This window comes from Heteronotia binoei, chromosome 17 (genome assembly GCF_032191835.1).
Source record: "Heteronotia binoei isolate CCM8104 ecotype False Entrance Well chromosome 17, APGP_CSIRO_Hbin_v1, whole genome shotgun sequence".
NCBI classification, from domain to species: domain Eukaryota; kingdom Metazoa; phylum Chordata; class Lepidosauria; order Squamata; family Gekkonidae; genus Heteronotia; species Heteronotia binoei.
The window spans coordinates 39,054,969-39,081,715 of NC_083239.1; the positions used below are offsets into that span (position 1 = coordinate 39,054,969).

The 26,747-nt window shown below is 47.3% G+C and overlaps 2 protein-coding genes across 6 annotated transcripts; one reads left to right on the forward strand and one right to left on the reverse strand.

Moving 5' to 3' along the window:
* Positions 1-5,147: 5,147 nt before the first annotated feature.
* On the reverse strand, positions 5,148-24,239 carry LOC132585969 (sialic acid-binding Ig-like lectin 12). 5 transcript variants are annotated; one of them, XM_060257862.1, is made up of 10 exons: positions 22,900-22,984; positions 21,171-21,281; positions 20,940-21,020; positions 17,154-17,301; positions 15,104-15,514; positions 12,075-12,374; positions 11,901-11,954; positions 9,614-9,880; positions 6,854-6,917; positions 5,148-5,765 (listed from the first exon to the last, which is right to left on the reverse strand). In XM_060257862.1, the coding sequence occupies exons 4-10, from the start codon at positions 17,233-17,235 to the stop codon at positions 5,669-5,671; spliced, it is 1,275 nt and encodes a 424-aa protein (XP_060113845.1). In that variant the 5' UTR covers positions 17,236-17,301; positions 20,940-21,020; positions 21,171-21,281; positions 22,900-22,984; the 3' UTR covers positions 5,148-5,668. The 5 variants fall into 5 exon arrangements, with proteins under 5 accessions (XP_060113845.1, XP_060113847.1, XP_060113846.1 ...); XM_060257864.1 differs by having other exon boundaries at positions 17,154-17,298; positions 22,900-22,974; XM_060257863.1 differs by lacking the exon at positions 22,900-22,984 and adding an exon at positions 22,808-22,844.
* On the forward strand, positions 23,149-25,122 carry LOC132585968 (E3 ubiquitin-protein ligase TRIM39-like). Its single transcript, XM_060257857.1, has one exon. It carries the CDS (start codon positions 23,480-23,482, stop codon positions 25,016-25,018), a length of 1,539 nt encoding a protein of 512 aa, XP_060113840.1. The 5' UTR covers positions 23,149-23,479; the 3' UTR covers positions 25,019-25,122.
* The last annotated feature ends 1,625 nt before the right edge of the window (positions 25,123-26,747 follow it).

Here is a 26,747-nt window from a genome sequence, read left to right on the forward strand (position 1 = left end):
TTTTCCAGGTATTCCCAAGACATGTTTCTAATAGCTCGAAATTTGTTTACTGGGATTAGAGAGGAAGTGTACTGTAGTGATTACTGTTGGAAGAGAAGGACCAGTCGCTGTCTCTTAGCCTCAGCCTGGTGGGGTGGGGAGAATCGCAGACTGGCACAGGGGTGGAATTCTAGCTGGAGCTCCTTTGCATATTAGGCCACACCTCCTGATGTAGCCAATCCTCCAAGAGCTTACAAGGCTCTTTTTTGTAAGCTCCAGGAGGATTGCCTAAATCAACGGGTGTGGCCTAATATTCAAAGGAGCTCCTGCTAGAATTCCATCCCTGGACTGGCAAACTGTGATTTTTCCTTCCTGTTTACTCTTCTGCCTCTGCCCCTTGGATGTGTAGACTGATACTCTCAGGGAATGGCTTCCTTCCTTCTGTTCTCACTCTCCCACACATACACACAAAAAAGGAGCGCGTTTGCTCTCCATCTTTGCATCTATCCAGGTCGTTAACATACTTAGATTCTATTCCAGTCTCTCATCTATCCTATCTAGAAATGGAGTTCACTAAATAAAGAACTCTGTATAAGTTTGAACAGGGGTCATTTTGTAGAAAATGAGGTGCCGGAGTTCATTAGCACAACTCATTTGCATATTCCACACACCCCTGATATCACCGGAAGGTGGACTAAATTATCAGCTCAGCATCTACCTTAAAATGCTTCTTGAATTATCACTGTCCTGATAAAACCTTACTGCTATCATACTTTTAAAATTACTTTCTCATATGTGGCCACAGTGGCATGATGAAGATTTTCATCTGTCTGCTTTATATGTTTTTGGTTATTTTCCCTTTTTTTGTGGGGGGAAATATTAGAAAGTTTGTCAGATCTTAAGAGTTTAGCAAAATTCTCACAGGGGGTTTGAACAGTGGAACCCAGAAGCAAGGTTTTTTGGAGGTGGGGGTAAGAAAGAGAGAGCACAATAATAACTTAGAGGTTCTGGAGTCCTGCTCCTGTGAGCTCCTGCCCAAAATGTCTGAGTTTGAAGCTGATGAGTGATTCTAACTCTTTAACTTTGCTAGCGCATCCAGAACAAAGAAGCTACTGCTGTGTGTAGACAATAGTGCACCCTGCTAAATTAGATACAGATTACTGGCTTATGATACCAGTAAATCTAATGATACCAGTAAATCTAATGATTACTGTGTCAGTCTTAATATCCAAGGTTCAGATTCCCATTTTGAGGCAAACTAGATGAGACATTTGCCCTGGATTCTACTTCCTGGACCTCGCTCTCTCTTCCATGTATGGATAGGTGAGGCTACTGTTACCAACTTGGGCTTGAAAAATTCCTGGAGTTTTGGAGGTGATGCCAGAATCTGGGGAAGAGAAGGAACTCAGTGGGGTTGTGATACTGTACAACCCAGCCTCCGCAGCTGCCCTGTGCTCTTGGGAGATGGATCTCTGTAGTCCTGAGATCAATTGTAATTCCAACACAACTTCAGGCCCCAGCTGAAGATTGACAACCTTCGCAAGCACACGATTCGCTCTCTCTTTCAACTGTTTTGCTGGTGTCCTGGGCAGTATAGGGCCAGCCCTGGTCCCATCTGTTTCTGCCCAGGCTAGTCCAATCTTGTCAGGTCTCAGAAACTAAGCAGGGTCAACGTGGGCTAGTATTCATATGGGAGACTTCCAAGGGATACTATGGTTGTGATGCAGAGGCCGGTAATGGCAAACCACCTCTGAACGTCTCTTGCCTTGAGAATCCTACCAGGGGACACCATTGGCTTGACAGCAAACGGACAACAAACATCTGTTTCTGAGTTTCCTGGGTAGTGTGTCTGTAGTTAGCCATGTATGGTTCAATGTGGAAGAGACCAGAGAGTTGGAGATCTCAACTCTTTGGAATTCATCTCTTTTATCTGCTTGCTTTCTTCACTGCAAACCACAGGGTGGCACACTTAACTTTTGGTTCTCCTTTTGTGACGGGAGGCTTCTGATAAGTGTTTTGTTTTTCTGTTACTTATTTTAATGACCAGAGATGGCATGTGTGTACTGAAATGGTAGAATACATGAGTATACACTTCCAGTGGAATTTGCTAGATGCATTGAAGTTACAGGGGCAGTATTTGCAAACACAGACCTTTGCCAGCCATCTGTAGAAGGAGTCCCTAAAGGAAGTCTAGAACCTATCCTCAGCCCAGCATTTTCAAGGGCCCCAGGAGCAAGAAAAGTTGAGGGGGAAAGGGCTATAATTACCAGAACCTATAGAAATCCATGGAAGCAGCAGCAAAACAGCCAGCTTTTCACAGGGAGAAAAGAAACCTAAAAAGTGGAGGTGCATGCTGTTGGTACTGGGAACATGTACACACACTGCTATAGAGCAGGATGCAATAATTTATAGGGCAAAATGTGCCCTGGGGCAGGTTGACATAAAACAATAACTTAATAGGTTTTTCAGAGTTGGACAAAAATACATGAGAGGCTTGATGGACTGAGTCGACTGAAGCTGAATCCGACGAAGACAGAGGTTCTCTATCTGAGCTGCAGTGGCCCGGGTAGGGAGATCCCCTTGCCGGCTTTTGATGGGGTGCCACTAATTCCGGCCCTGACGGTCAAGAGTCTGGGAGGGCTCCTGGAGCCCTCATCTATGGAGGCCCAGGGAGCAACCACTGCCAAGTCCGCCTTTTTCCATCTGTGGTGGGTATGGCAGTTGGCCCCTTTTCTGGAGCACCGCGACTTAGCAATGGTGATCCATGCTAAGGTCACCTCGAGAATAGACTACTGTAATGCCCTCTACATGTGGCTGCCCTTGACTCTGACTCGGAGACTGCAGCTAGTGCAGAATGCTGCAGCACGGTTGTTAATGGGGCTTCCTCATTGGGAGCACATTCAACCAGTGTTGAAAGAGCTGCACTGGCTGCCTATTGTGTACCGAGTCTGTTTCAAAGTGCTGGTATTTCCTTATACGGCTGATGACCTGCCTATCTAAGGGATTGCCTTTCCCCATATGTTCCCCAGAGAGCACTGCATTCGGGAACTCAAAATCTACTGTCTATCCCCGGACCAAGGGAGGCCAGACTGGGCTCTATACAGGCCAGGGCCTTCTCAGTGGCAGCACCAGTGCTGTGGAATGCTCTCCCTGAGGCCGTAAGAGCCCTGCGGGATCTCTCCCAATTCCGCAAGGCTTGTAAAACCGAACACCAAAGTTAGCTGTGTTTTTGTCAGAAACTGTATTCTTTATGGCTTGTAATCCATCTTGGCGTGGGATGTTGGTATACAGAAGTTCTACATCCATGGTGGATAAAATAATATTCCCTGGAAGGCTGGTTAAAGATTGTATTTTCCTCAGAAAATCTGTGGTGTCGCAAACATAACGAGGAGCGTTGGCGGCACAGGGTCTTAGAATACAGTTCATATATCCAGATACCCCCTTGGTGATAGTCCCTATATCTGAGACAATGGGCCATCCCAGATTGCCAGGTTTGTGTATTTTGGGTAGAAGATAAAAGGTACCTGGTTGAGGTTCTTGTGGTGTGTCTAAAATGATTTCTTCCTGAACATGCAGTGATAATTCCTTTGTAATCTTCTTCAATTCTTTTTTGTATTCCTGTGTGGGGTCTGAATCCAGTTGTTTATAAAAAGCAGTGTTTGAGAGTTGTCTTTTTCCTTCCTGGATGTAGTCTGACGCATTCATGAGGACAACGGATCCTCCTTTGTCTGCTTCTTTAATTATAAGGTCCATGTGGTTCCTGAGACTGTCTATGGCCTTTTCAGCAAGATTCTGCTAAACACAGTGCAGTTTGGACTCCATGGCAGAAGCATTCTATGTAGAGATCCAGTGTGACATCGTGACCCTCTGGAGGAGTCTATGAGTTTTTAAAAAAGATTTTAAAGTATTTTTTTAAACTATGCCAGCATACTGTGCATGCTAGCAACATCCATACACGAACTTCACCACACTGCTTTTCTGCACACTTGATTATTTATTTCTGCTTGCAGAAAACGCATTTGTTCAGCTTCTCCCCACCATACATTACCATTTGTACGTTACACCGACAGGCAGGGCTTTTTCTGAGCAGGAAAGCACAGGAACGTAGTTCCAGCTGGCTTGGGGTCAGGGGTGTGGCCTAATATGCAAATGAGTTCCTGCTGGGCTTTTCCCTACAAAGAACCCTGCGTGAAACAATGGTGTTGTCAGGGTGTGTGGCCTAATATGCAAATGAGTTCCTGGTGGGCTTTTCCCTACAAAAACCCTGTGTGAAACAATGGTGATGCCAGGGGGTGTGGCCTAATATGCAAATGAGTTCCTGCTGGGCCTTTTCTACCAAAAAAAGGCCTGTTGATGGGGAACCAGGAAGGGCCTTCTGCTGGCTGCCACCACTCTGGTCAGGGTCTGTCTGGGAAGGCCCAGAGCCAGTGTTCCCTCTAAGCTGAGTTTAGTGTGAGCTAGCCAGGCCTTGGATTCAGCAGGAGCTCACAAGAGCGCAGCTTCTGAACCTTTCTGAGGGTTCCTCCCCACCTACCTTGTCCATTGAATAGTAGGTGCAGCTGCATAACTATCCCTGGATGAGGAGAGCAGGCAGCCAGCCAGCCACCAGGAGCTTTCCCACACCCCCAGCAGCCCTCATTAACCCCTCGAGAAGCCCACACCACCCTTTCTCCATTTTTTACGTGATTTTGGGTGGCGGGCGGCTTGTTGGCTTTTTGACTGGGGGGGGGACAGCCCATGAGAGCCCCAGGCAAATGAGGACCTGCTTGGACTGGCTGGATCTTTAGCCAGCCCAAGCAGGCCTAGCTCGCCCAGGGCTCTCCTTTCTTGCATCGGGTTGCTTTTGGCTGGTGGAGGGTGGCATATGCTAATGAGTTATGCTAATGAGCTCCACCACCTATTTTTCTACAAAATTACCCCTGGAGCTAGCTCACCACTTTTTAGCCTCCAGCACACGCGTTTTTGTCTTAGCTCAGGAAAAATGGCCCCAGAGCAAACTAACTTCTGCAGGAGCTCACAACTTCAATGCCAGCAGCTTATGAAATAGATTTTTTGCTCACAAGACTCCATGGCTTAGAGGAAGCATTGCCCAGAGCACCCACCCACCCCCATCTTCATTCTTAACAAAACCCCTTCTATCGGTGACCAAAGAGACGTGAGGATCCAGGTAGTATAACAACAAGTTTATTGAAAGTGCTCATAAATAAACAAGTGGGGTTTAATTATTAGTGCAACAGTGAAAGGTAGAAACAACAAAGGTGATGCAAAGAAAATAACAACCCTGACTTGACTAACTAAACATTCCCTTCCTCTAATGCCGACAGACTCACCACCCGTTGGGTGGGAGAATCTCTTCCAGCTTTTATTTTTTAAAAGACATCTTCATACATTCTATTTTGGACAGTTACTGTAGTGACCCTGAGGGCTTCTTCTCCTCCCTCAAAACTGACTTTTGTTGTCTTTCCCGACTTTTTAAGTACGGTAAACGATACTGACAGATTTCTCAAACTTCGTTTTAAAAAGATGATACGGTTGCCCTTCGTTAGTTTGTGGGAATCTTCTAAATAGCAGTGGGCATTTTTACCTTCTTGTTTACACACCTTCAACCACTCCCTTACGTTTCTTTTTAAAACATTTCTGAGATGCCGTTGCCTGTCATGGGCAAAGGAAGTGTGGTAGATCGTCCAGCTCACGTCACTTTCATCGTGGGCTGCTTTTCCCTCAACGGAGCCTTCCTCTGGTTTGCAAAACGAATGGCCGAGAAGAAGACGAAACAAAACAAAACCCTACAGAGGAGATTTCAGAGGGCAGGAAAAGGAGTCATTAGCCAAAGAGTGGGGCTCCCTGAACACAGCCGGTGCATGGAAGTAGGCCATAGAGGCAACTGCCTGGCCTACAGGGCGCCACTAGGTGCCCCCTCCCCACACGCCCCTTCTGCCCACCCAAGATCCAGGCGGACAAAAGAGGCGGTGTGGCCTCACTTTGAGGCTGCATCCCCTGTGAGGGAAGGCAGCCTCAGAGAAAGGCAGAGGTGCTGTATTGCCTCTTTCGTCCGCCTGGGAGCTGCAGCAACTACCTGCCTCCCCACTATTTAGCTGATCAATGGGGGGGGGGGGTTAAGTGGGAGGGGGGAGGCAGCAGAAGCAGCCGCACCTCCTCCCCATTTAAAGACCCCCACCCATGGGGGGGCAGGGATGGGGGGGAGGAACGTGGGGAGGGGGCAGCAGCCTGGGAAAGCAACAAATCCCAGCACCACCCCTGTCCCTGAACTGGCTCAAGAAGTTTTAACGTCAGCGGAGATCGGGACCACGGAGGCAAAAGGAACTGAAGAAAACAACAAACTCACTCCGTGTACAAAATAATTCTCTGTGTAATCCACAATATACGATTTCTTAGTCTTAAATAACAATCCAATGGCACAGAAAAAAGACCATCCAATGCACTACACGACTGCTGTCCAGAAAACAGATTGACGTTTAAACTGTAGTCCAAACGATAAAACAGAACAGGTCTATTTCGTTTCGGATATGAACTATCCTTCTTCAGGGGACCATCTTCAAACTCTTAGGTTCGGTAGAGTTGAAGTGCCATATTTCTTTTCCTGGCTTTTCACGTTTCTATTTCATTTAATTCATTTTCTGGAATTCCAATTACAATCCATCAGCATTTTGGCTGCTAAGAAATCACATTTTGTGGATTACACAGAGAATTATTTTGTACACGGAGTGAGTTTTGTTGTTTTTCTTCAAGAAGTCTGAAGGCGGATCTGGAGAACTTCTTATTGCAGCGTTCAGTTTTTTGGGATTTTTTCTCCCCAGCACGGCTATTCTGCTTTTCAGCCAAAGCACCCCCCAAGAACAGGAGAAATACTTACTTGAACAAACACAGGATTATCAAGAAGAGGATTGCTGAAGACCCCCAAATGTTATTGTGGGATGCTGAAATGAGAAAACATGGAAATCCTTCTGATTATCAGCAGCATCCAAGCCTTTCTATTGTCCCTCTTAGACAGGAGCTCCTTTGCATATTAGGCCACACACCCTTGATGTAGCCAATCCTCCAAGAGCTTACCAAAAAAAAGCCTTGTAAGCTCTTGGAAGATTGGCTGCATCAGGGGGTGTGGCCTGATATGCAAAGGCGCTCCTGCTAGAATTCCATCCTGCTCTTAGAAAACACAATCACCCCAACCAAAACCTCAGTTCTGACACAGTACAGACAACCACAAGGTCTTTTCACCCCTATTTACCATTCAGAGCAGCATCTTCAGACAGAACAAATACTAAAAAGATATTTATACATATGAAGCTGCCTACACTGAACCAGACCCTTGGCCCATCAAGGGTCAGTACTGTCTACTCAGACTGAAAGTCTTTCCAGGGGGTCAGGCAGAGGTCTTTCCCATCACCAACTTCCTGATCCTTTAGCATCAGGGATTGAATGTGAGAACCAGTTTGATGTAGTGGTTAAGTGTGCGGACTCTTATCTGGGAGAACCGGGTTTGATTCACCTCTCCTCCACTTGCAGCTGCTGGAACGGCCTTGGGTCAGCCATAGCTCTTGCAGAGCTGTCCTTGAAAGGGCAGCTTCTGGGAGAGCTCTCTCAACCCCACCTACCTCACAGGCAGCATTCCCTCTAAGCTGAGTTAGCGTGAGCTAGCTCACAGATTTTTAGCCTCCAGCTTACCCATTTTTGTCTTTGCTCAGGAAAAATGGCCCCAGCAACACTCTATGCAGTAGCTCACAACTTTGATGGCAGTAGCTCACAAAGTAGAATTTTTGCTCACAAGAGCAGTTCGGTGTAGTGGTTAAGTGTGTGGACTCTTCTCTGGGAGAACTGGGTTTGATTCCCCACTCCTCCACATGCACCTGCTGGAATGGCCTTGGGTCAGCCATAGCTCTCGCAGAGCTTGTCCTTGAAAGGGCAGCTGCTGTGAGAGCCCTCTCAGCCCCACCCACCTCACAGGGTACCTGTTGTGGGGGGAGAAGATATAGGAGATTGTGAGCCGCTCTGAGTCTCTGATCCAGAGAGAAGGGCAGGGTATAACTCTGCAATTCTTCTTCTTCTTCACAAGACTCTGCAGCTTAGAGGAAACATTGCTCACTGGGTGTCTGTTGTGGGTGAGGGAGGTAAAGGAGATTCAGAGTGAGGGTGGGGTATAAATCCACTATCTTCTTCTTCATCTTCTTCTGCATGCCAAGTGGATGCTCCACTGCCGGGACACACAGCCCCCTCATCGCCCACAAAGCTGATGCCCCTATCTTTAAGTAAGAGCATCTTGAGAACACAGCCATTGGATAGACTCAAAACTGAAAACTCCCTTTTGGTTTTGGATGCATGTGCAGCGATGGGGGAGGGTGTTCCAAGTGACGTGTTTCTGTGTCAGGCATGAAATCTGTTTTGCGCAGAGGTGCTGCTCCGGTTGCTAACTCCAGGTTGGGAAATTCCTGGAGAGGTGGGGGATGAGCCTGGGGAGAGTGGGATTTGGGGAGGGACCTCCATGGGGCATATTGCTACCAAGTCCACCCTCCATTTTCTCCAGGGGAATCTGATCTCTGTCATCTGGAGATGAGTAGAAATTCCGAAAGATCTCAAGCCCCCCCCCCCCCCCCGGAGGTTGAAGCAACAACTGACCTGCAAGGGCTACTGTGATCAAAAATCACTATGCTGTAACTAGGGCTTTTGTAGAAAAAGCCCAGCAGGAACTCATTTGCATATTAGGCTACACCCCCTGTTGCCAAGCCAGCCGGAATGGTGTTCCTGTGTGTTCCTGCTCAAAAAAAGCCCTAGCTGTAACAATAACCATTAATTACATTTAATAGAACAGGTATGCATAGTACACAAAAATCCTTCTTCAATATCATATAAAGCAGTAGTGTCACACAATACAGTTCATATTCCAAATTCACAATAGGATAGTCTTCTTCAGGATTTTTTTTTTGCCGCAGGAACTCCTTTGCATATTAGGCCACACCCCTTGATATAGCCCATCCTTCAAGAGCTCTTTGTACAGGGCCTACTGTAAGCTCCAGGGGGACTGGCTACATCGGGGTGTGTGGCCTAATATGCAAATGAGTTCCTGCTACAAAAAAAGGCCTGGTCTTCTTAAAATCCCAGGAAAGACAAACCACAACAGGACCGTTAACTTTCACTACCTGTTTCATTCAAGAATTTCTTCAGGCATGGGATTTACTAGGACTCTGAGCAAATAACACTCTACCTGTCCTATGAAATGGAATTCATGTTTATTGTTACAGCGTAGACATTTTTGACCACAGTAGCCCTTGCAGGTTAGTTGCTGCTTCAAGTCTGTGTGATCACTCTTCTTGTATTACACACCCACCGAGAGGCTGGCCGCCCGAGCTGTTGCTGTGTCAACCTCATTATGTTGCGCTTGTGGAGAGGGGGGGGGTCCCCCTCGCTTTCAGAAATCGGTTTGTGCCAAAGCAAGAAAACAATCACACTGATCCAAGAGAGTCCTTCCTCCAACCTTCATATGGGCAGAGGCTAGAGATGTCGCCACGGGGTGGGGAAATCCTCACCTGTTAGATTTCTGCCTGGCCTCAGGGCAAAAGGGGAGGAGGAAGAGTGGCAAACCAAAGGCAAGAACCCCCATCTAAAGGTGCACAGATCTTACATTGCACACACAACCACAGGGTCTTCGTGGCTGAGCCATAGGGGGTTTCTGCCTGGCACTGGTACTTCCCAGCATCCTCTGGTCTGAGCTCCGGCAGCAAGAGAACGCACTCCATGCCCTGCCTGGTGCAGTTGAGGGTGTCATTCCCCTTCCTCCAGCTTAGGGTGGGGACAGGTCTGCTCTCTGCCTCACAGTGCAGGCTGATGCTTTCACCCTCTTGGGCCACTGCAGCATCCAGATCCCCACTGGCTTCCCGGGAGCACGAAGCTGCAAGAGGAAAAGATCCGGGTTAGAGGGGAGTAGCCTATGGTTCCCATTGCTGTTGCAGCATTGCCAACTCTGGGTTGGGAAATTCTTGGTGGAGTTTGGAGTGGGGGAGGGAGGTCAGCGGGGATATGATGCCATGAGGTTTACCCTCCAGAGAAGGGTTGCCTGGTCTGCCTTGGAAAATGCGTGGAGACTTGGGGGGGTGGAGCTGGGAGAGGGCGGGGTTTGAGGAGGGGAGGGGCTTCAGCATGGTGCAGTGCCATAGCATCCACCCTTCCAAGCAGCCATTTTCTCCAGGGGAGCTGATCTCTGCCAGCTGACAATCAGTTGTAAAAGCGAGAGATCTCCAGGTCCCACCTGGAGGCTGGCAACCCTACTCCTGAGCTGCCATTTCCTGCAGAGAAGCCAGTCTCTGGAGATCTGTTGTAATTCTGGGAGAGCTTCAGGCCCACCCGGTTCGCCATCCTACTTACACCCTTCTAACTCCACTGATTCTGACCGATTTCGGAAAACGTGGCTCTGTTTAGGATTGCATTAAGAAGACAGCAGTCAAGACAGAATTTGACGCAAAGTTTCCTCGTTCTAAGGCCTGCTTCATGCATGCAGGGGAATGAAAAGGAAAACAAAGTGGTAAAATACAGATGTGGTAGAATGGACTGCACCATGGCAGGCTGAGGGTACAGCAGCACATTTTGGAATGCCTCCCAATATTAAAAAACCTCCCCTCCCCCCCCCCTCAAGCCAAAAAAACAGCAAGACATGCAAAGAAATGGGAGGCAGAACTTTTTTCCCACCCTTTGGTGTACTAATGTTCTCTTTGCATGGAAGTTTTCTTCTTTTAAGGAAAAGGAATGCTGAAAGCTAGAGGCAGCCCACCAGAGCCTAAAGTGGTGCTGTCCATCCCACCACCGCCATTCTAACCTAGGGTTGCCAACCTCCCGGTGGAGACTAGAGAACTGCAACTGATCTCCAGACCACAGAGTTACATAAGGACATAAGAGAAGCCCTGTTGGATCAGGCCAATGGCCCATTCAGTCCAACACAGTGGCCAAAAAAACCAGGTGCCTTCAGGAGGTCCATTAGTACACTAGAAGCCCTTCCACTGTGGCCCCCTCCACCCTACAGAGCATCACTGCCCCAGACAGAGAGTTCCAACAATACGCTGTGGCTAATAGCCACTGATAGACCTCTGCTCCATATGTTGATCCAATCCCCTCTTGAAGCTGTCTACGCTTGTAGCCTCCACTACCTCCTGTGGCAGTGAATTCCATGTGCTAATCATCCTTTGAGTGAAGAAGTACTTCCTTTTATCCATTCTAACCCAACTGCTCCACAATTTCATCGAGTGCCCACGAGTTCTTGTATTGTGAGAAAGGGAGAAAAGGACTTCTTTCGCTACCTACTCTATCCCATGCATAATCTTGTCAACCTCTACCATGTCACCCCTCAGTCAATGTTTCTCCAAGCTAAAGAGCCCCAATTCACTTACTTTGGAGGGCATGGCAGATTCAGAGAGTCCACTGGATGGCACTGTGTCCCACTAAGGTCCTCCCCCCTCCAAACTCCAGAAACCGCCCCCCACAAATCAGGAATTACCCAACCCTTTCTCACGCTTGGCTGTCCTCTTTCTTCTTTATTTGTGAACCAGGCCTAAGTCTTGAATTTCTGCATATGAACTTGAAATATCTCAAAACCCAAGGTTTATGTATTGGGGAGAGCGACAGCTTTTGTGGATTTGAGACTGTGTGTGCTTGGAACGGCTACTGTAGTGAAAATAAACTAGATGGTCCCTTTCCCTACGTAACACCAACATCCTTGTCCACTCTCCACTACCGGTTAATGAACTCTAATCTGACTTTCCAACTGTATGTCGAGACCTTGGGACACTTGTGTTAGCTGTCCAATGGATTCCTAGTGGTACCTTGACAAGACCTGGGAACTGTTAAGTCTCTGGCAGGGAAGGGAGAGAAAAGAGTGATTAGTAAAGATATTCCAGTGTTTTTAGACATTTTAGACTCACCAAGATGCCCGTGATCTGTAGCATTTGTGGAGATTTTGACAGTCTTGGGTGGATCTGAAACAACCAAGAGCATGGTAAGAACTTCTAAAGGGGAGCCCAAGATAAAAGGAGGAGAGAGATGGTGACAGTCTCCGGGGGAAAGAAGTCAATATAAAAGTGAAGGGAACAACTCACCAGCAACATCAACATGGATGAACTTCTCAACTGTTTTCCATATATTAGGGTACTGGACCTTGCAGGTGAGCCATTTGCCCTGATCATTGAGGGAGGGTGTGAAGGTGAAATTGGACCCATAAGTCCAACTGCCATTGCTGTGCTGTTGGCTCCACTGAGTCCTTCCGTATTTTCTCAAACGGGTATGCCATGAAAATGTGGGCTCAATCTTAATGCAGGGCCCTGGTGCCAAACAAGTATAAACAGCTTCCTTCCCAGAAAGTACCGCCGCTGAGGCCCACATCTGTGGTTTCTCTAACTCTAGGCAGAGAAAAACAAAGCAAAGCAGACTGTTTCTTTTTTATCCCTCAGTGTTCTCCTCAGTGAAGGCCCAGAGAAGCTTACAGTATTGTTCTCCTCTCCATTTTATCCTCACAACAACCCTGTGAGGTGGATTAGGCTCAGAGAATGGCTGGGTCCGGATGGCCAGTATAAGCCACCGCAGGGACTCCCCACAACTGACCCAAAAAAGCATGTCCAAACATGCACATCTGGCTCCCGTCCCACCCCCGCCCTCACCCCATCCTTACCTGTCATTCTGCCACCTCAAAAAGATACCAATTAGTAAGTGGTAGCAAACTGGTGAGGTGTTTCAGAGGCGCTTTTCCTGGACGACTGAATGGCCAGAAAGTGCTGGGGCAGCAGCGGAAAGTGTATGAGCTCTGTGAACACTCCTCTGGGACACCTGTGGCCCATCCCTGTTCCGGCGGTGAGCTGCATGCCATCTGACTGCCCCAGGGTGCTTCTTTTTATGCCGGCTCACTTCTAGGATGGGATGCTGCTGCCCCAAGCTGGAGTCTGGACCCAGCCAATGTGACTGACTCAAAGTCAGCCAGAGAGCACCAAGATCACCTAAGCAAGCCTACTCAGATTTGCACTGAAGTCTATTCAATGAGGCTTATTCCCAGGAAAACAGATTGAGGTGGGGAGCCTGAAGTACCAGAACAAAATTTGAGTCCAGTGGCCCCTTTATAGCCAACAAAGTTTGATTCTGGTTATAAGCTTTTGTGTGCATGCAGATGTTATCAGAAGAAGTGTGCATACACACCAAACCTTATATCCAGAATAAACCTTTGTTAGTCTTAAAGGTGCCACTAGACTGAAATTTTCTTTTAAGAAAAAGTGTTCTTAGGATGGCACTGCCAGTAAGTTTCCATAGCAGAGAATGGATTCGAACTGAGGTCTCCTCAATTGAAGTCTGGCACTCTAGCTATAAAATGTCTTTCTTCTTTGCAGCCCACCTCATCGCAAGAGTGCAATTTATTTATTTTTTTGCTTAAGTTAACATATTTTTAAACGGGGTTCAAATTTTCCAAGAAAATCTCCAACACAGCTAAAAAAAAAATCACAAAAGGTAATAAAGATACAATAAATTACCATTATCAGTCAGAGCAAAGAATATCATTAAACACAATAAAAAAATTAGCTCCTTCCCAAATTGGGTTTTCAAGTCTGACTTGGGAAACTCCTGTAGATCTGGGAGCAGTTCCTGTGGATGGTAGAGTTCAGGGAGGGGAGCTCAAGCAGGGATATGATGCCATAGAGTTCACTCTCCAAAGCTGCCCTTTTGTCCAGGGAAACTGAGCATTATGGCCTGGAGATCTGTTGTTAATTCCTGGAGAACTCCAGGCCCCACCTGGAGGCTCAACCAACAACAAAGAACTGTGGAAAAATAACGAAAAATTAATGAAAAATACTTCAAAATTGTAATAGATAATTAAACACTTCAACTTCACACATTTTCACATATCATTACACATAACATATTATCAAAAATGCAAAGTATAAAGTACAAGGAATAAATATTCAAAAGTGCTTGCAGTTAGTCCATATCCAGTTTGAAATCCTTGAAAACTATTCATTAAAGTGCCAGTGTCCAATGTGTTGCAATTGCAGATAATTCTTGTTCTTCAGCAAAGAATTTATGATGTTAAGACGTTGCTTTAAACTTCGTTTCTTTAAAGACGTTTATTATATAGTGGAAGGTCATAAGCCTCTAACAGTAAAGCTTGTAATACTGTTTCAAATGTCTTCATCGGAGAAACCTATTCCACTTATCAACTTCCAGCCTGGCACTTTAATGAATAGTTTTCAAGGATTTCAAACTGGATATGGACTAACTGCAAGCACTTTTGAATATTTATTCCTTGTACTTTATACTTTGCATTTTTGATAATATGTTGTTATGTGTAATGATATGTGAAAATGTGTGAAGTTTAAGTGTTTAATTATCTATTACAATTTTGAAGTATTTTTCATTATTTTTCCACAGTTCTTTGTTGTTGGTTGAGTCATTCTCTGTGGAACTCTAGGCTTTTCACCCACCTGGAGGCTGGCAACTAAATACTCAATGGTGCATTGTTTTCAGAGCAACAAGGATCATGAAGCAGATGCTTTTCCAATAGGCTCCAGCACCGAAAGGAAGCATGAAGCAGTAACTAAGTAAAAGAGAAAAAATATACATGCTTGCCTAGTGCTAGGATGACAGGAGGGATCACAAGCGGGCAAAAGATACCCTGTCAATCAGTGTAATGCTGAACAGAATCACGCTCTTCTAAAAGCTACAACCTTCAGTCACTGTGATCAGGATTGCACAGTGGGGTGGGGTGGGGAGAAGGCAGCATGAAAGCAGCAATTTTCAGTGGGGAAGTAGCGGGGCAAGAAAGGGCTGAGCCCTCCTCCCCCACTGAAATAATGATGCCACAGGAAGAGGAAGCGCAAGTGCTTCACATATCCGGTTTCTCAATGTTGCTACAAAAGATACGGCTTCTCCAGCAGGGAGATGGTCATCTTCCTTCCTACTTTAGGAAATATGAAAGGCATTATTTCAAACATGACCAGGATGTGGGAGAAAAGGAGGCATGAGACTCATGAGCTTCCTTTTCCTTTACATTCTGCAAAATGCTCGCAGCTGCCAAACTATTTTTCCTCCTCTCTGCATGGAAGAGACAGCCAAACAGTCAAGATATAGATAAGGAGGAAAGTCTTGCCTGTCACGTGAACTTGGACTTTTTGAGTCACGTAGCTGTATCCCAAAGCGCTGTTCTTAATTCGAAAGTAGTACTCCCCTGCGTCCTCTGAGCGGGCATCCAGGATGCTGAAGGAGCAATTGCCTTCTTCCGGCTCGCCTGTTAAGCTGAAACGGGTCTTCACAGAGAACCAGGTCTCCTTCTCGTCATTTGTGGCCACAAGAATACCTTTAGCCCAGCCATAGGAGCGGTGGGCAAAATAGTGCCCCTCTCCATCTTTGTATTGTAACCAATAACCATAGAGTTTCTCAGGGTTGGTCCTGTCTGTCTGATCATAAGTGAAGCTGCAGGGAATGTGAACACAGAGGCCACGTTGCACGGAGACAGAGGCGGGAACCGTCAGGTTATAGGCTGCATTCTGGCTCCACAGACCTTCCAGAGAAAGAAGACAGGAGTTAGCTGGCATAGTGGCAAAACTTGGTGATGCTGCCTTTTGCCTTGGCTCTTCCATAGTTCTACCCAGGCCTTTCAGCACCATTCAGGACATTGGAAAGCTCCCAGAGATGCCCAGAGCTCTCCGCTTGATGGGGATGCTGCTGAGTGTCCTGCCAAAGAGGCAGATTCTCAGACCCTCAGGCAAGCATAGGGCCCAGAAGCAAGAAGCGGGAGCTGGGATGGATGGTCCCAGGGGTAGCCAAACTGTGGCTCAGGAGCCACATGGGGCTCTTTCACACATATTGTGCGGCTCTTGAAGCCCGCCCCCCACCTCATCAGCCAGTTTGGAGAAGGAATTTCTCTCTTTAAATCATTTCTCCAAGCCAAGGCAGCTGGTGGTTTGAAGAATATATTTAAAGTTAAAGATGCTTTCTTTCTACCTCCCTTCCTCCTTCCTGTCTTGCAGCTCTCAAACATCTGATGTTTATTCTATGTGGCTCTTAAGTTAAGCAAGTTCGGCCAACCCGGCTCTAGGTTCTCTTCATGTCTGTAATTGTTGGGTTTTAGTCAAGCCCTATGAGGTCCTTTCTCCACATTGCAAGAGATGCAGGGACGTTGACCTGATGCCCCTGTGTTCAGAATTCACCCATCCCCTGCTCCCATTTGCAGAGGCCAGAAAAAGCTGAATGTCATACAATCAAGATCTATTATTCCTTTGTTAAGAGCCCCGTGGCACAGAGTGTTAAAGCTGCAGTACTGTAGTCCTAAGCTCTGCTCATGACCTGAGTTCAATTCCGGCGGAAGCTGGGTTCAGGTAGCCGACTCAAGGTTGACTCAGCCTTCCATCCTTCCAAGGTCAGTAAAATGAGTGCCCAGTTTGCTGGAGGGAAAGTGTAGATGACTGAGGAAGGCAATGGCAAACCACCCCGTAAAAAGTCTGCTGTGAAAACATTGTGAAAGAAATGTCATCCCAGAGTTGGAAATGACTGGTGCAAGCACAGGGGACCTTTCCTTTCCTTTTCTACCGAGGTTGCAGGTGTGGGAGATTTGATTCAGCCCTCTCCATACAAATCCAGATCACAGGAGAACATAAAAAGAACCGTTTTGGGTCAGGCAACTGGTCCATCAAGTCCAGCATCCTGTTTCACACGTGACTGACCAGTTCCCCAGGAGGGCCAACAATTATGGCCTAGAGGCTGTGGTCTTCTCTGATGTTGCCTCCTAGCAGTGATATTCAGACATTTGCTATCTCTAGGGAGGACCCCCCTCCCCTTTTGTGCCCACCCCATTGCAGTATCCACTCACAGTGATTTCCACACTTTAATTTGTCATTGCTTCCTTTGCTCTATCCTGAATTTCATCACCCATCTACTTCAGCTGAGACCTAGCATTACAGGAGGAGAACAAGTTCTCTTCATCCATTAGCTCCACCCCATGAAGAATACATATTTCTATTTGCTTTTCCCCTATCCCTTCCCCTCCCTCGGCTTAGAATCTCCCACTACTGAGTACATGGTTCCCCCCACTTTTTTTTTCTTTTAGGTCCGTTTTTATATTTATGATAACTTAGGTCAATGGAATTTTCCCCCCTTTTCCTTTCTCTTACATTAATTTTAATGTCAATATTCTTTTCTACCTTTGAGCAAGGAGGCAAAGATCAGGATTGTCAGAGTTGCTGAGGAAGAGGACAGATTCTGCGCCTTCCAGAAGGGATTCATCTGGTCTCCTCCTGTTCCCTAGTTCCCTCTGACAACCACCGCAAGTTTCTTTCTAAGGCAGAACTTCTGGGGAGGGGGGAGGGAAGGAAAGAGAGAACAAATAAGGAAATGACTGACTGTAAGTATCTTTTGGAGTTTGTGTAATAAATAAATGACATTTCTATCCCATCTTTTCTCGTGGTTCAAGGAAACGCTGGCAATAATAGTTAAAAGCAGGCCTCGGATTCAGCAGGAGCTCACAGGAGCGCAGCTCCTGAACCTTTCTGATGGTTCCCCCTCCTCCTTCCCGCCTTTTCCACTGAACAGTAGGTGCAGCTGCATAACAATCCCTGGATGAGCTCCACCACCTATTTTTCTACAAAAACATCCCCTAGTTAAAAGCATTTTCATTTAAGACCAAAATTACAATAACAAACCCCAAATCTGTCTCCCGCTCCCCCCTTAAAAGATGCCTGTCATTCAGACCTACTCAAAAAACCCCTAGCAAACCGATAGGCCTCAAACAAAATGCAAGAATTGCTCATGGCTACAATAGCTGAAAAAATAAAAAATATATATATTAAATGTAATAAAGAACAGTGCATGAAATTCTGACACTGTTAACAATGGGTTACAATTTAATTCCCCTATATGAATTCCTTGCAGACTCGACAAAGTTCACCAGAGAGACACAAAATGTCCTTGCAGTGATTTTTTCCGTTTTAGGGAATTCCTGTTCCTTTTCATATGCTGGAATGAAAGTAATGGACTGCCTTCAAAGATCCCCGCACGCAAGACTGCCGCGACGGAGGAGCTAGCAAAACCAAGTTGTTTCCCAGAGGCTTCTTCAGGCATGTGTGCTTTTGGAATGCATTTCGCAAAATTGCAGTCACTTTGAGTCATGCAAATTGCTGGTGTCTGCAAAAACGCTTAGCTGACAGGCCTAACAACGTCTCCTGAAGGTCTCCAGGGGGTGGATTTGGTTTTTTTTTTCACCTTCTCAGTAGGGTTGCCAAGTCCAATTCAAGAAATATCTGGGGATTTTGGGGGAGGAACCAGGAGACTTTGGGGGTGGAGGCAGGAGACATTAGGGGTGGAGCCAAGATCAAGGCTGTGACAAGCATAATTGAACTCCAAAGGGAGTTCTGACCATCACATTGAAAGGGACGGCACACCTTTTCAATGCCTTCCTTCCATAGGAAATAATGAAGGATAGGGGCACCTTCTTTTGGGGCTCATAGAATTGGACCCCCTCGTCCAATCTTTTTGAAACTTGGGGGGTATTTTGGGGAGAGGCACTAGATGCTATACTGAAAATTTGGTGCCTCTACCCCAAAAAACAGCCCCTCCCAGAGCCCCAGATACGCGGATCAATTCTCCATGATTTTCTATGGGAATAAATCTCCATAGGGAATAATAGAGTGCCCAGCAGACATTTCCCTCCCCTCCCCCCTCTTTCTGATGACACTGAAGCGGGGGGAGGGCCTCCAAACCGGGGGATCCCCTGCCCCCACCTGGGGATTGGCAACCCTACTTCTCAGGGAACCTATTCTACAGAGCTGGAACCACAATGGGAAAGGCCTGGACCCTGGTCAGATGGGCCACCTAAGTGGAGGGACAGCTATCAGATGGGGCTGCCCGATGGCTATAATTGGTGCATGGGGAGAGGAGGAGATTGGATTTATACCCCACCCTTCACTACCCGAAGGAGTCTCAGAGCAGCTTACAGTCTCCCAGTACATTTTTTAAAGGTTAAGCCTGGGATGAGGTTTAACTATACTGTGTTTATTAGAAATCACCCGTTCTGAGCTGCAAAGTAGACTTAATCAGGGGGCAAAAAAAAAAAAGGCAATGCAGGGGTCCCCAACCAGTGTTCCCTCTAAGCTGAGTTAGTGTGAGCTAGCTCACAGATTTTAGCCTCCAGCTCACAGATTTTTGTGTTAGCTCAGGAACGATGACCCCAGAGCACAATAATTTATGCCAGGGGTGGCCGGTAGCTCTCCAGATGTTTTTTTTTGCCTACAACTCCCATCAGCCCCAACCAGCATGGCAAATGGCTGGGGCTGATGGGAGTTGTAGACAAAAAACATCTGGAGAGCTACCCCTGATTTATGCTATAGCTCACAAGTTTAATGCCAATAGCTCACAAAGTAGAATTCTTGCTCATAAGTCTCTGCAGCTTAGAGGGAATATTGTCCTCAACCATTTTGAGCTTGCGGGCGGCTTTGAGATTATGGCTGCCAAGGGAGGTGGAGTCGCATAGAGAGAGGAAGCCTAAGTGTAGGGGGATGCTTTCAACCTTTCCTCATAGGACTTGGTCTCCAGACCCCTCACCATCTTCGTCACCCTTCTCTGGACCCGTTCCAGCTTGTCTATATCCTTCTTAAAATGTGGTGCCCAAAACTGAGCACAGTACTCCAGGTGAGGTCTTACCAGAGCAGAGCAAAGCGATACCATCTCTTCTTGTGATCTGGAGGCTATACTTCTGTTGATACAGCCCAAAATTGCATTTGCCTTTTTAGCCACCGCACCACACTGTTGACTCATGTTCAGCGTATGATCCACTAAGACCCCTAGATCCTTTTCGCACATACTACTGCAAAGACCAGTCTCTCCCATCCTATAACTATGCATGGGATTTTTCCTACCGAAATGCAGAACTTTACATTTATCCCTGTTAAAATTCATTTTATTGGTTTTAGCCCAGTTTTCCAGCTTGCTCTGGGGCCATTTTTCCTGAGCGAAGACAAAAATATGTGAGTCGGAGTCTGAAAAACTGAGCTAGCTCACACTAGCTCAGCTTAGAGGGAATGCTGGTTGGGAAGCAGCGGTGTAGGGTTGCCATGTTTGACTCAGGAAATATCTGGGGATTTAAGGGATGGAGCCAGAAACAAGCTTGTGACAGCAAGACTGAACTACAAAAGGGAGAAGAAGATATTGGATTTATATCCCACCCTATTACTCTGAATCTCAGAGTCTTGGAGCAGTCACAATCTCCTTTACTTCCCCACCTCACAACAGACACCCTGTGATGTGGGTGGGGCTGAGAGGGCTCTCACAGCAGCTGCCCTTTCAAGGACAACTCTTACGAGAGCTATGGCTGACCCAAGGCCATTCCAGCAGCTGCAAGTGGAGAAGTGGGGAATCAAACCTGGTTCTCCCAGATAAGAGTCCGCACACTTAACCACTACACCAAACTGGCATTCTGGCTATCACAATTAAAGGGACAACTCCCTTTTAAATCCCTTCCCTTCATTGGAAATAACGAAAGATGGGGGCACCTTCTTTTGGGGCTCATAGAACTGAACCCACTGGTCCAATCTTTTTGAAACGTGGGGGTTTGAGGAGAGGCACCAGATGCTATGCTGAAAATCTGGTGCCTCTACCTCAAAAAATAGCTGCCCTACAGCCCCAGAGACCCACAGATAGACCAAGATTTCCTCCTTTTCAACAGACCTCCAAGTTAAGCTGGCCACTTCTCTTGAAGGAAACCTCCCGCTCTGTGGTCTTGTTAACACACCGACACTCAGTAGAATGGAGGAAGGGGAAATGGAGGGCGGGGGAGAGGTTAACTTCACCCAGAAGTGATGTCAGCACGTTGTCATGGTGCTCTAGGATTCACCAGAAATCCCTATGGTAGCCCAAGTTTTACCACTTCTACGCCCTGGTAAACCTCCCACTGGTTGCCAGTGCTCAACTGGCAACCCCACTGCGAGTAGACTTACTTCTGCTGCAGCCAGAGAGAAGAGCCAGCGGTAACCTGCTGCTGCCTTGCTGATGTCTTCTGAAACGTGGGAAGGATTTTGCTGTGAAACCAATGAAAAGTAAGAAATCAGAACCCAAAAAGCAGAAGTGATCGCAAAGAACTTAGGCAAGAAATCTGGCAGGGGCGAGGGTGAGAGAAATGAAAGTTGCCTTTCGTAAACGTTTTTCTCACATTTGTCATATTTCCTTACATAGTGCCTTATCAGCAGCTTCGCTTATGTTCCCCTTCTGAGCAGAAGGTCTTCTCAGCCCCTTCTTCAAAACAAAAAGGCCTAGGGCAGGGGTGGCCAGACTTGCTTAACCTAAGAGCCACAGAGAATAAACATCAGATGTTTGAGAGCCACAGAGAATAAACATCAGATGTTTGAGAGCCACAGAGAATAAACATCAGATGTTTGAGAGCTGCAAGACATGAATGTCAGATGGTTGAGAGCAGGGAGGGAGGGAGGGAGGGAGGAAGTTGGGGGAGGGAGAGGTGGAAAGAAAGCAACTTTAAATCTTCTCCAAGCTGACAGCTGGCTTGGTTTAGAGAAGTGAATTAAAGAGAGAAATGCCTTCTCCAAGTCAGCCAACAGGGTGGTGGGGGCTTAGAGCCACACAGATTGTGTGAAAGAGTCACATGTGGTTCCCGAGCCACAGTTTGGTCACCTGTGGCCTAGAGACTTGGGCCACTTCTACACAGGTTATCTGTCCTGGGGTTCACTGCTGTTGAGGAGGTATTTTTCCTGCTTCTCCACAGCATTGCAGTGCATGTATGCACCTGTCAGGGTTTCTGCAGCTTTTCTCTGATCTTTGTTAAACCTGCTTTGTTGTGAAATTTTGGAAGGGATTACTGTAAAGCTTGGATGACTGCTGTGTGGGTGGGAAGGTTTGGGTTTTCCTGTCCACATGACAGCTATTTACCATGACATTTCCTCATAGTGGCCAATTCTGGTCCATAACACCAGGGGGCGGAGGGCTTTGTTTTAATAAGCAGTTCCATATCATTATATCAATGAACCATGATAAAAATATGTGTAATTTGTGAATTCCTTCCTTCAGCCCCTTCCATTGTGGAGATATAAGGGGAAAGGCATAACTCTGTATTGGAAGAGAGCCCGTTGCACTTATTAGTACAACTGTTTATCGATACAACTATATCAGTGGTGGCCAAACTTGCTTAACGTAAGAGCCACATAGAATAAATGTAAGGTGTCTGAGAGCTGCAAGATATGAACATCAGATTTTGAGAGGAAGGACGGAAGGAAATAGATGGGGACAGAGGTGGAAAGAAAGCAACTTTAACTTTAAATGCATTTTCCAAGCTGCCAGTTGGCTTGGAGAAGTGATTTAAAGAGACAAAAACCTTTTCCAAGCTGACCGATGGGGTGGTGGGGGCTTCAAGAGCTACACAATATGTGTGAAAGAGCCACACAGCTTGGTCACCTATGCCCTAGGGCAAAACAGCAATTTTTACTCAGGCTTTAAGCTAAGTCTTTGCATCCTCTTTGGCTATTTCATAATCTGAGTTCTGTTTTATGGCTCGTTTAAGGCTGTTTTGATGCCCTCCGCCCCCCCCCCCCAAAACCCGGAACTTGCCCTCAGTTTCTGCCTAGCATGGATCGTTCTTCTCTCTGTTGATCCAGAAAAAATGGACACATCACAAAAAAAGGTACGAGTTAATTAATGGGGGAAAGAAAGAACAAGAATAGCTTTTTAAACCGTCAGGAAAATTTCCAGTGTATGGAGTTCCACATCTATCCAACCCCTCTTTCTTTAGTGCCAGGCAGATGCTCCAGCAAACAAGCTTGCGTCCCGAGATTGACTGCTACTACACATGGATGCTCACCCCAAACCCCAATCGGTAAAGGATCCTTGCTAAAAGGGAGAAAAGCGCAGGGGCGTGGCTACAGGGAGGGGAAGAGAGAGGATTCACTTTACCCAATCAGACCACAGGCTCGTATTCCCGCCGGCCAATGGAGCGACTCTGTAGGCGGGAGTAAGAGCTGCAAAGGCAGATGGACTCTCCGCGCATCTTTAAAATAATTTATGAATCCGCGAAGCTCCCGAGGGAGGACGAGGGGGGGGCTTTGTGACGTCAGGGCGCTGAGCCAATCCCAACGCTGTGACTTTGGCAAACTTTCCTCTCTCTCTATTGAAGTGTTCCCCGCGGGCGCCGGGGGAGGAAGATGGGCGGGAGCGTACCCACGGGCACGTGTCGTTTTTAAAGATGCTTCAGACGTTCTTGGGACCGGTGCAGACGCGTTTCTCTTTGCGGGCGCGGTATAACGTTTGCCAAACCCGTTCAGGCATTTTTTTTTTGCACCAGTTAAACCCTCTTGAATAATAGCGAGTTTGGGCAATTAAAACCTTTGCACGGAACTTTTACTTTTCCCGCGCTGCTTTGGGCACGCTCAGGCGTCAGCGAACTCTGGAGGCCGTCGACGACCCTTTTGAGCAGCACTTTCTAAGGGGACTCCAGAAATCCCAGACTGCTGCAAGCTGATGCGTCCTGCTTGCCATGGAGGGGGGGTGCCCAAGGACCATGCCGCGGTGCCCATCCTCGCCTGGGTTTCCCCAAAAGGAGAGAGAACCGGGCCCTGCAGCAGCCGGGAGTCTCTTGGAGGAGTTACGGCAGGAGGCGACCTGCCCCATCTGCCTGGACTTTTTAAAAGAGCCCGTGATCGTGGGCTGCGGGCACGGCTTCTGCCAGGCCTGCATAACCCAGTGGTGGGAGGAGATGGACGCCCCTTCTTGCCCTCAGTGCCGAAAGGTGTTCCAGCAAGAGACCTTCGTGCCAACCCGGCAGCTGGCCAACGTCGTGATGTTCGTCAAGAAAGCTCAAGGGGGGAAAGGAGCCAAGGGGAAAAAGTGGGGTAGGTGCGAAAGGCACCAGAAGCCCCTGAAGCTCTTCTGCCACGAGGACCAAGTCGCCATCTGTTTGGAGTGCGGCACGTCCCTGGGCCACCGAAACCACCATTTCCTTCTCATGGAGGTGGTTTTCCTGGAGTACCGGGAAAAGATCCATGCCCAGCTTCAGGGTCTGGAACGTGAGAAAGAAGAGCTGAAGAAAGAGAAAAAGGCGGAGGACCAGAGGAGCCGGATCTTTTGGGCCCAGTTGGAGTTAGAGAAGCAGCAGACCAGGTCGGCCTTTCAGCAGATGCGGCTTTACCTCGAAGAACAAGAGCGGCTCAGGTTGTGCCAACTGGAGAAGATGGAGGGAGAGATGGAGAAGAGAGACAGAGAAAGCCGGGCCAGGTTCTCAGAGGAAATCTCCGATCTCAATCGCCTCGTCGCAGAGCTAGAGGGCAAGGGTCAGCAGCCGGAAACCGTATTTGGGCAGGATCCCAGAACTATATTGAACAGATGTGAGAAGAAGCCCGGAAAGCAATTGGTCAAACTTCCTCCCATACTGGAACAGAACCTCAGGAATTACTCGAGACAGACGCCTGATTTACAGAAGGCCCTCAAGGAATGTGAGGAGTCCCTGGACAAAGCGCTGGCCAAACTACTGACTAACGTGAACGTGACTTTGGATCCGGAAACGGCACATCCCAAACTCAGGGTGTTTTCGGATCTGAAGACAGTGATGCGATTGCAGATAGCAGAGAACCGTCCCTTAAACCTTGAGAGATTTGATACTCTAGAAAGTGTGCTAGGCCATGAAAAATTTACCTCAGGAAGACACTTGTGGGAGGTGGATCTGAGGAACGGACTGTCGTGGGCTGTGGGGGTGGCCAGAGAGTCTGTCAAGAGAAAGGGAAATATCACACTTAATCCTGAGGAGGGATTCTGGGTTTTGCAGGCCACAGACGACCTTGATAGTCGTTATAATTTATGCTGTCAGATCTACGCTTTGACTTCCTCTCAGTCGGTTCTTGTATCTGACAGCTGTCTCCAAAAGATCCGGATACTCCTGGACTATGAAAAGGGCCTTGTGGAGTTTTTTTCTGGCGCTGCAAATGAAAAGCTCTTTGCCTTCCCTCCAACCTCATTCTCTGGGGAGGTTCTCCGTCCCTATTTCTTCATTGGGGAAGGAACCAGGCTGGAGTGCTGCTGAATCCAGAGAAGAGCAGTCACCAGGATGGGCTCCATAACCCTTGAAAATGGTTTCCTTTTGCCCGATAACAATGATATGCATGGAATTAAAGTATCGTATGGATCCTTTGGTGCATGAGTGCCTTTTTCCTAATAATTCCCAATATAATAATTTCCAAATATTGATCCAGAAGGAAGAAGAAGGTATTGGATATATATCCCACCCTCCACTCCGAATCTCAGAGTGACTCACAATCTCCTTTATCTCCCTCCCCCACAAAAGACACCGTGTGAGGTGGGTGGGGTTGAGAGAGCTCTGACAGAAGCTACCCTTTCAATGACAACTCTTACCAGAGCTATGGCTTACCCAAGGCCATTGCAGCAGCTGCAAGTGGAGGAAGGGGGAATCAAACCCCGTTCTCCCAGATAAGAGTCCGCACTCTTAACCACTACACCAAACTGGCTTTCAAAGGAAGACTGTAATGGGCTGTTTTGGGTTTCTGTCTGTTCCAATGTCCTTCCACCACCTTTCCATATTCTTCAGTTCTTCTGTCGACAGGGATTTATATTGACCACTGGGTGACGTTGCAGAGCAGGGCTTGGATCCCACAGAAAATTTCCACTAATAGAAGGGACCTTGCTGGTCCTGCCCTCTTCCCCTGCAGCCCAAAATTTCCTCCAACATGCTGTTAACAACAGACAAGTACCCCTCCTCCCCCCCCCAAAAAAAAGTCGGAGGAGAGATATTTAAAGATCAGGAGAGGAGAATCAGCAAAAAAATCTGCTTTCCATTTGCCAAAATCTTCTGTAGGATCCAACCCCAACCACTTATGCTCCTGGTGAATCACAATTTTTAGTTGCCTTGAGGTCCCCCCACGGGTAAAAAGGTCAAAGTAGTCCCCTTTGCAAGCACCAGTCGTTTCCGACTCTGGGGTGACGTTGCATCATGACGTTTTCACGGCAGACTTTTTTACGGGGTGGTTTGCCACTGCCTCCCCCAGTCATCTACACTTTCCCCCCAGCAAGCTGGGTACTCATTTTACCGACCTCGAAAGGATGGAAAGCTGAGTCAACCTAGAGCCAGCTACCTGAACCCAGCTTCCGCCGGGATCGAACTCAGGTCGTGACCAGAGCTTAGGACTGCAGTACTGCAGCTTTACCACGGGAGTAAGATCTAAAAAGGGAAATAGCAGACCAGGCCTAAAAGGAGGGTGGGAGGTTAAAGAAACAAGGGTGATCCGGCCTTTTGTGGGGGGGGGGAGCAATTTTTGTTACGTCTGTGGTCTGAGGTCTTACGTCTGAGGTCGCTCTGTCCAAGAAACACTTTGCTCTTTTCCATTTAAAAAACAGATACTAAGAAAACAATTGGAAGATTTTAAACTTTGCTGCTTCTGAACAACGTAATGTCTGAAGAGGGAGAACACAGAGGGCGGGAGGAGGAACTTCTCTCATTGGAAAACCGCAAGCAGCATCTCTCCCCCTCCACTCCCCCCATCCTATAAGCTGCATCTTCTGTGTTCCCTTTACAGACCTGTATTCATTCAAGCAAAAACGAACAAAGGATAGAACAAAGATTGAGCACAGTGGCATAGTTGGAGTCCAGACTGTATCTGAAGAAGTGTGCCGGCACATGAAAGCTTTTACCTTGATCAGGGGTCGCTTTGTAGAAAAATAGGTGGTGGAGCTCATCCAGGGATTGCTATGCAGCTGCACCTACTATTCAATGGACAAGGTGGGGAAGACTCAGAAGT

What these genes read in the sequence shown, in the direction of transcription:
- LOC132585969 (XM_060257860.1), bottom strand. Translation starts at nt 17,235, where the DNA reads ATGAATCCCTTCTGGAAGGCGCAGAATCTGTCCTCTTCCTCAGCAACT. An exon ending in AGTCCAAGTTCACGTGACAG is followed by an intron (nt 12,375 to 15,103) that starts GCAAGACTTTCC and finishes TTCTCTGCCTAG; the next exon opens with AGTTAGAGAAACCACAGATG. An exon ending in CATCCATGTTGATGTTGCTG is followed by an intron (nt 11,955 to 12,074) that starts GTGAGTTGTTCC and finishes TGGTTGTTTCAG; the next exon opens with ATCCACCCAAGACTGTCAAA.
- LOC132585968 (XM_060257857.1), top strand. Translation starts at nt 23,480, where the DNA reads ATGGAGGGGGGGTGCCCAAGGACCATGCCGCGGTGCCCATCCTCGCCT.